At 46.9% G+C, this 9,638-nt stretch overlaps 1 protein-coding gene across 1 annotated transcript; it reads left to right on the plus strand.

Annotated features, from left to right (window-relative positions):
* Positions 1-8,130: 8,130 nt before the first annotated feature.
* LOC125537847 (calcium-dependent protein kinase 13-like) lies at positions 8,131-9,205 on the plus strand. The gene is made up of 3 exons (XM_048701162.1): positions 8,131-8,647; positions 9,018-9,081; positions 9,181-9,205. The coding sequence occupies exons 1-3, from the start codon at positions 8,131-8,133 to the stop codon at positions 9,203-9,205; spliced, it is 606 nt and encodes a 201-aa protein (XP_048557119.1).
* The last annotated feature ends 433 nt before the right edge of the window (positions 9,206-9,638 follow it).

Consider the following 9,638-nt stretch of genomic DNA (forward strand, 5'->3'; position numbering starts at 1 on the left):
AGTTTTAGACCTGAATAATTATTATTTGGTGCTAGCATTGAGCATGAACATTATATCTGGATCTTGTTTGATGAGAGACGGTTATTCATTTAAATCACAGAATAATGGTTGTTCTATTTATATGAGTACTATCTTTTATGGTCATGCACCCTTGAAGAGTGGTCTATTTATATTAATTCTCGATAGTAGTGATACACATATTCATAATATTGAAGCCAAAAGATGCAGAGTTGATAATGATAGTGCAACTTATTTGTGGCACTGCCATTTGGGTCATATTGGTGTAAAGCGCATGAAGAAAGTCCATTCTGATGGACTTTTGGAATCACTTGATTATGAATCCCTTGGTACTTGCGAACCATGCCTCATGGGCAAGATGACTAAAACTCCGTTCTCCAGAACAATGGAGCGAGCAACAGATTTGTTGGAAATCATACATACTGATGTATGTGGTCCAATGAATGTTGAGGCTCGCGGCGGGTATCGTTATTTTCTCACCTTCACAGATGATTTGAGCAGATATGGGTATATCTACTTGATGAAGCATAAGTCTGAAACATTTGAAAAGTTCAAAGAATTTCAGAGTGAAATGGAAAATCATCGTAACAAGAAAATAAAGTTTCTACGATCTGATCGTGGAGGAGAATATTTGAGTTACGAGTTTGGTCTTCATTTGAAACAATGCGGAATAGTTTCGCAACTCATGCCACCCGGAACACTACATCGTAATGGTGTGTCTGAACGTCGTAATCGTACTTTACTTGATATTGTGCGATCTATGATGTTTCTTACTGATTTACCGCTATCATTTTGGGGTTATGCTTTAGAGACGGTTGCATTCACGTTAAATAGGGCACCATCTAAATCCGTTGAGATGACACCTTATGAACTATGGTTTGGCAAGAAACCAAAGTTGCCGTTCCTTAAAGTTTGGGGCTGTGATGCTTATGTGAAAAAGCTTCAACCTGATAAGCTCGAACCCAAATCGGAGAAATGTGTCTTCATAGGATACCCAAAGGAGACTGTTGGGTACACCTTCTATCACAGATCCGAAAGCAAGACATTTGTTGCTAAGAATGGATCCTTTCTAGAGAAGGAGTTTCTCTCGAAAGAAGTGAGTGGAAGGAAAGTAGAACTTGATGAGGTAACTGTACCTGCTCCCTTATTGGAAAGTAGTTCATCACAGAAATCTGTTCCTGTGGCTCCTACATCAATTAGTGAGGAAGCTAATGATGATGATCATGTAACTTTAGATCAAGTTACTACTGAACCTCGTAGGTCAACTAGAGTAAGATCCGCACCAGAGTGGTACGGTAATCCTGTTCTGGAGGTCATGTTACTTGACCATGATGAACCTACAAACTATGAGGAAGTGATGATGAGCCCAGATTCCGCAAAATGGCTTGAGGCCATGAAATCTGAGATGGGATCCATGTATGAGAACAAAGTGTGGACTTTGGTTTCCCGATGATCAGCAAGCCATCAAGAATAAATGGATCTTCAAGAACAAGACAGACGATGACGGTAATGTTACTGTCTACAAAGCTCGACTTGTTGCGAAAGGTTTTCGACAAGTTCAAGGAGTTGACTACGATGAGACCTTCTCACCCGTAGCGATGCTTAAGTCTGTCCAAATCATGTTAGCAATTGCCGCATTTTATGATTACGAAATTTGGCAAATGGATGTAAAGACTGCATTCCTGAATGGATTTCTGGAAGAAGAGTTGTATATGATGCAACCTGAAGGTTTTATCGATCCAAAGGATGCTAACAAAGTGTGCAAGCTCCAGCGATCCATTTATGGACTGGTGCAGGCATCTCGGAGTTGGAATAAACGTTTTGATAGTGTGGACAAAGCATATGGTTTTATATAGACTTTTGGAGAAGCCTGTATTTACAAGAAAGTGAGTGGGAGCTCTGTAGCATTTCTAATATTATATGTAGATGACATATTGTTGATTGGAAATGATATAGAATTTCTGGATAGCATAAAAGGATACTTGAATGAGAGTTTTTCAATGAATGACCTCGGTGAAGTTGCTTATATATTGGGCATCAAGATCTATAGAGATAGATCAAGACGCTTAATTGGACTTTCACAAAGCACGTACCTTGATAAAGTTTTGAAGAAGTTCAAAATGGATCAAGCAAAGAAAGGGTTCTTGCCTGTGTTACAAGGTGTGAAGTTGAGTCAGACTCAATGCCCGACCACTGCAGAAGATAAAGAGAAAATGAAAGGTGTTCCCTATGCTTCAGCCATAGGCTCTATCATGTATGCAATGCTGTGTACCAGACCTGACGTGTTCCTTGCTATTAGTTTAGCAGGGAGGTACCGAAGTAATCCAGGAGTGGATCACTGGACAGCGGTCAAGAACATCCTGAAATACCTGAAAAGGACTAAGGATGTGTTTCTCGTTTATGGAGGTGACAAAGAGCTCATCGTAAATGGTTACGTCGATGCAAGCTTGGACACTGATCCGGATGACTCTAAGTCACAAACTCAATACATGTTTATATTGAACGGTGGAGCTGTTAGTTGGTGCAGTTCTAAGCAAAGCATAGTGGCAGGATCTACGTGTGAAGCGGACTACATAGCTGCTTCGGAAGCAACAAATGAAGGAGTCTGGATGAAGGAGTTCATATCCGATCTAGGTGTCATACCTAGTGCATCGGGTCCAATGAAAATCTTTTGTGACAATACTGGTGCAATTGCCTTGGCAAAGGAATCCAGATTTCACAAGAGAACCAAGCACATCAAGAGATGCTTCAATTCCATCCGCGATCAAGTCAAGGAGGGAGACATAGAGATTTGCAAGATACATATGGATCTGAATGTTGCAGACCCGTTAACTAAGCCTCTCTCATGAGCAAAACATGATCAGCACCAAGACTCCATGGGTGTTAGAATCATTACTGTGTAATCTAGATTATTGACTCTAGTGCAAGTGGGAGACTGAAGGAAATATGCCCTAGAGGCAATAATAAAGTTGTTATTTATATTTCCTTATATCATGATAAGTGTTTATTATTCATGCTAGAATTGTACTAACCGGAAACTTAGCACATGTGTGAATACATAGACAAATAGAGTGTCACTAGTATGCCTCTACTTGACTAGATCGTTGAATCAAAGATGGTTAAGTTTCCTGGCCATAGACATGAGTTGTCATTTGATTAACGGGATCACATCATTAGAGAATGATGTGATTGACTTGACCCATTCCGTTGGCTTAGCATTTGATCGTTTAGTATATTGCTATTGCTTTCTTCATGACTTATACATGTTCCTATGACTATGAGATTATGCAACTCCCGAATACCAGAGGAACACTCTGTGTGCTACCAAACGTCACAACGTAATTGGGTGATTATAAAGGTGCTCTATAGGTGTCTCTGATGGTACTTGTTGAGTTGTCATAGATCAAGATTAGGATTTGTCACTCCGATTGTTGGAGAGGTATCTCTGGGCCCCCTTGGTAATGCACATCACTATAAGCCTTGCAAGCAATGTGACTAATGAGTTAGTTGCAGGATGATGCATTACAGAACGAGTAAAGAGACTTGCCGGTAACGAGATTGAACTAGGTATTGAGATACCAACGATCGAATCTCGGGCAAGTAACATACGTTGACAAAGGGAACAACGTCTGTTGTTATGCGGTTTCACCGATAAAGATCTTCGTAGAATATGTAGGAACCAATATGAGCATCCAGGTTCCGCTATTGGTTATTGACCGGAGATGAGTCTCGGTCATCTCTACATAGTTCTCGAACCCGTAGGGTCTGCACGCTTAAAGTTCGGTAACGATCGGTATTATGAGTTTATGTGTTTTGATGTACCGAAGGTATTTTGGAGTCCCAAATATGATCACGGACATGATGAGGAGTCTCGAAATGGTCGAGACATAAAGATCGATATATTGGACGGCTATATTCAGATACCGGAAGTGTTTCGGGTGATTTCAGAGAAAACCGGAGTGCCGGAGGGGTTACCGGAACCCCTCGGGGAAGTATTGGGCCTTAGTGGGCCTTAGGAGAGAGAGAGGGCAGCAGCCCAGGAGGTGGCGCGCCCCCTCCCAAGGGGAGTCTGAATTGGACTAGGGGAGGGGGGCGCGGCCCCTCTTTCCCTCTCCCTCTCCCTCTCTTTCCTTCCCCCTTCCTCCTCCTAGTTGGACTAGGAAAGGGGGAATCCTACTCCTACTAGGAGGAGGACTCCTCCCTCTCCTTGGCGCGCCCCACGGTTGGCCGGCCTCCCCTTGCTCCTTTATATACGGGGGCAGGGGGCACCCTAGATACACACAAGTTGATTGTTCCAAGCCGTGTGCGGTGCCCCCCTCCACCACATTCCACCTCGGTCATATCGTTGCAGTGCTTAGGCGAAGCCCTGCGCCGGTAGCTTCATCATCACCGTCATTATACCATCGTGCTTAAGAAGCTCTCCCTCGAATCTCTACTGGATCATGAGTTCGTGGGACGTCACCAAGCTGAACGTGTGTAGATCGCGAAGGTGTTGTACGTTCGGTACTAGGATCGGTCGATCGTGAAGACGTACGACTACATCAACCGCGTTGTCATAACGCTTCCGCTTACGGTCTACAAGGGTACATGGACAACACTCTCCCCTCTTGTTGCTATGCATGACCATGATCTTGCGTGTGCGTAGGAATTACTACGTTCCCCAACAGTACTCACAAGTGCAGGTCGTGGCCACTGGTATCTCTGACGATGCCGGCTGGTGGTGTACGTTGCGCCTTACCAAATTGCGGCAATGCGCTATGGCAAATGGTACTCGACGGCATAGACACAAATCATGGGCACGATGCACCACCGGAGAAGCCGGTCCTGCTTGCACATCGTGTTCAGCTCGACCCCCCACTCTCGGTCGCCAGCATACGGCCGCCAGTTAACCTAGTACCAAAAGTGCTAAGCTCAAGTGAAAGTGTTGTGGACCACATTTGAAATATAGGTCTTATACCTAGAAAGGCGTCAGAGCATCAAGCTCGTTCATGAAGATCTTGTACAAGGCCTTGGATTCACCCGAGATTGTACCCACCACGTCTCAAGCATATGCGGCGGTCGGGTATCGAGCATCGTCGCCATCTTCGCCATAGTCAGTCCATGCACGCGCTCTAAGCTTCTCCAGACGCCCCACCGGGATTAGTTCCCACATCCAAATGGAGAGGCCCCATACACATCCACACATACCGGACGTAGCTTCCATCCTCTGGGTTGCGTCGTCAAGCTACAAAACAAGTGTAGATGATAAGATGCCAAAATCAAAAGCAGCACACGTCCATGATATTTGAAACAATGATGTGATATTTACTTACCGAACGGTATAGGTAGGCGAGGCCGGCGGCCCCCCAGCTGTACCCCACATCCCAGTCCGCCAGGAAGTCGAGATACATCCTGAGGGCAGTGTCACCAGAGCAGTCTGGAAACACTACCTCCGTGAGAAGATACCACAGGTAGGCCCTGGCATACTGCTCCACCACCCGGGGTTCGGCCCCTTCCGGGCACTTGCTTCGGTACTTCAGGAGCAAGGGCAGCGGGACGCCGGAAGTCCGGTTCTTCTTATCTGGGGGGCAGTCGCCGATGAGGGCGATAACCCTGTCGTGCCAGTTCTTCCTCTCCACTCGTCCTGTTAAAGCATGACCCTCGAGCGGTAGGCCTGTAATCATCCCCCAATCCTCGAGTGTAACCGTCATCTCCCCACATGGAAGATGGAAGTTGTGCATCTCTGGCTGCCACTGATCGATCAAAGCCGTGAGAGCCGAGTGGACGAGCGTCGGCGGCTTGCGCTTGAACTGCAAGACGAAACCCAGCAGTCGGGCTCTCCTGTAGAACGGCGCGTACCGCTCGTCGTACTCCATCTTCACAGTCGTCCCGTGACCCCTCATCCACAATGGCGGGAGCATCTATCGAAATGAAAACCCAAACAATTAGTAACTTTTTTCATTGATTCGAAATATTTGTTTTAAGAAAGTTACTTACCACTCCGTTCTCAATAAAACGGGCACGATGGCCCTTGTCGAACGTAGGGTCAAGCATAGTATACTTGATGCCAACGTCATCTGCAAGAGGTGGCCTCCTAAAAAAATTGCATAAACATAAGCATAAGCATATCAAAAGAATTTTTAACATGAACTAGGGGACATATAGATGCATAACAAAGGCTCATCAAAGTTCAAATGCATCATATCATATCATATCATATTTCTCCAACAACATCCAACATGCATCATGTCATATTTTCTAAACAAACAAAAAACACGAACTATGGTTCATCTTGAGGGGTTCACCATTTTTACCCCGACAAAATCCAGTATTTGCATCATATAATATCCACTACATGCAACAAATATCTCCAATATTCATCATATAATAAAATTTGTGATAACAAAAAAATATGAGCTAGGTTCATCTTGAGGATCCAACACTTTTTCTCCAACTACATCCACTACTTGCATCATAGCATATGAACATGCATCATCATATCACAACAAATGCCTCCAACATGCATCATATAAAAAAATACCTTCAAATCAAATATGAACTAGGTTTAATCTTCACACAATCATACCAACTAGTGAATAAAGTTCATATCTAACACAATATAACATCTAGAATCAACCTAAATCAATCCTAGGTTAAAAAAGTTCAATCTAGTTCAAAAAGGGAGTGATTTGAATCGAATAATGCGATGAATCAGAAGCTATTTGACTCAAACCAATTGGAGGGATCAGAGGAGCTTACTTTTCTCTCTTCGGGGCCATCTCGATCCGCAAAAACGATGAAGAAACGAAGAAGATCGGAGGGGGAGATGGAGGAGATGAGAGAGGGTCGAGAGAGGCAGTTCCTCTCTGCTCTTGGGGGTTGGGGGCGGGTGGGTGTGTGGGGAGAAGGGGGTGGGGCATGTGGCCGCACCAAATACCTATTCGCACCCTGCCGCCAGGGTTCCTGGTGGTAGGATCAGACAACCTACCGCCATGACCTGCGGCAGTAGGGTGCGACGGAGGGGGGGCGACGGCAGTTTGCGTGCTGACGTGGACAAGTTTCCTACCGCCGAGCCATTTGGCGGTAGCCTATGTATCCCTACCGCCGTGACCTTTGGCGGTAGCAAAAAGGGTCAGATGTCGAAAAAATTTGAAACAGGGGTCAGATCCCCAATTTAGACCACAAAAGGGTCAAAACACGAAATATTGCCACCCCGAGCTGCCATGAGTGTAGTTCAGTGTATCGGTCCTCTTCGCAAGAACCGAGGCGGGGTGCCGACCTCCTCCTTCGCGTCACCTTCCATCCCTCCCCACCAACTGCAAAAATCCAGGACGACGCACGCAAGCACATTGCGTATCCTCAAAATGAATAATTAAGAGCAACTCCAACGCGCTGACTCAAACAGACGGCGTTTTTGTCCATTTTTTGTCCGTTTGGGTTGGCCGCCCGCTCGGCGTTCGTCCTGTTTGAGATTTGGGTTGGCAATGATCCCAACGCGCCGACCCATATATGCCGGCGTGGCCGGCTGGCCGCCCTTTTTCAACAAATAGCATAAATTTTGCATTATTTCAAAAGCAAACATATAGTCCACAAACAAAAAATAGCATAGTTTCAACCGACGAGCGCCAAAGCACGTTGATATCATTGTGTGATCCGTCCATGCCAAAGAAAGAGTGCCAAATACAGACATCTTGAGATGCCACGGCCTCAAGTATGACAGTGCAAGCCTTGACATGTCCCTTATACTGCCCTTGCCAAGCAGAAGGGCAGTTCTTTCACTCCCAAACAGTGGCACTAGCTGTTGGCACCCGCTAGGCTTTCCCGGACCAAACGTGACCGTCGGGTGGAGACGAGAGGAGCGGAGAGGAGAAGAAGCCACCATGAAGCAGCTTCTGCCTTTCCCACCTCCTCGTTAAATCCATCCTCCCCAACGAACCCCACCCAGCCCCCTCTCTTCTCCTCTTCTCTCCCCTTCCTCCTCCACCCAGCCAGATCAGAGCAGATCAGTCTCGCTGCTTTTGCTCGCGATGACGGCTCCGTGAGAGCGAGGCAAGGGCGGGGCGGCAACCACCAACCAACCGAGGCGTGGGCTGGAGCTTTGATGCACCAGGCGCGGCCTCTCCCCATCCTTTGATGGTCAACACATGCGGTGGTTCCCTTAGATCCAAGTACCCGCACAGCTTCAAGCACCCCGCCTCCCAGCGCCACGACCCCGACCGCGAATACGACAACACCGCCGCCACCGGCTCCCCAAAGAAGCAGCAGCCCGGCTTGCAGCTGACCGCCAAGACGGACGGCCACGCGGCCCCCGCGCAGCCCGTCACAGCCATGAGGCGCGGCGGGGCGGGCGCGCCGGCGGACCTTGGCTCGGTCCTCGGCCACCCCACGCCCAACATGCATGACCTCTACGCGCTGAGCCGGAAGCTCAGGCAGAGCCAGTTCGGCACCACCTACCTCTGCACCGAGCTGGCCACGGGGGCCGACTACGCCTGCAAGTCCATCTCCAAGCGCAAGCTCATCACTAAGAAGGACATCGATGACGTGCGCCGCGAGATCCAGATCATGCACCATCTCTCCGGCCACCACAATGTCGTCGCCATCAAGGGCGCCTACGAGGACCAGCTCTACGTCGTCGCCATCCGGATTCCCTGTCAGCCTCATGCATGTGCCTCGATCGACCTTGTATTTTAGGGTAGGCGCAGATGCAATGCCTTGGGACGACGAGCGCATGTGAGCGGCAATTTAGACTATCCACAATGGTTAGTAACATAGACTAGTAACATGCATGTTACTAGTCTGTATTACTATCTCTATAGTGGGGAGTAACATATGTGTGGTAACATGCAACACTTCATTTATTAGACTATAGACTCATCTTGCCTTGATATATGTGATGTTACTGATACTACTAGTAACTAGCTATGTTACCACTTTTCTCTCTTTCTTCATTTATTGCTTGCCACATCATCTATTTTATTTAGATATGTGTGAGATTACTATCTATGTTACTCTCACTGTAGGTAGTCTTAGAGAGAGGGGGATTGAGCTGCTGGCCCTCTGTACCTGCGTCGCCAAAGTGGCACGGTTAGGCCTAGTCATTCGGTTTAACCGAACCGATCGGTCCGGTTCTTCGGTTTTTTGAAATTTTCGGTCTTTTTAAACTGCCAACCTATTGGTTCCTAGACAATTAGGTAACCGATATCTTTGAGACCCGAACTTTCGGTTCGGTCGTCGGGTTTAACCGAACACAACCCAAGTTCTCGGTCAGAACTAATTTACAATTATTTAATATGCCATGCATGCACATCTCTGCACATGCGACAGTGCAAGTTAGAATGAGATCGATGGCTACACGCTAGATTTAGAGTGTGTTTGGTTACATTGTCGATCGAGCCTGGCCCGGTGAGCCTAGCTCTATTGCGCTAGTTTGAGGTGATGCAGGCCAAAAAACCCTAGATGCACATAGTTTGGTTGCCTACATGCCCCTAGTTGCATGAGACAACCATTTTCGACCCGGCGTTTGGTTGCCCGCATTGCATTAGGCGCACATATGACATGGTGTTTGGTTGCAACCTGCATAAGGTGTTGTCACCACTTCTAACTAGTGGTGAGCTTACCACACAGAATCTGAACATGTACCG

Source organism: Triticum urartu, chromosome 2, assembly GCF_003073215.2.
Source record: "Triticum urartu cultivar G1812 chromosome 2, Tu2.1, whole genome shotgun sequence".
NCBI lineage: Eukaryota > Viridiplantae > Streptophyta > Magnoliopsida > Poales > Poaceae > Triticum > Triticum urartu.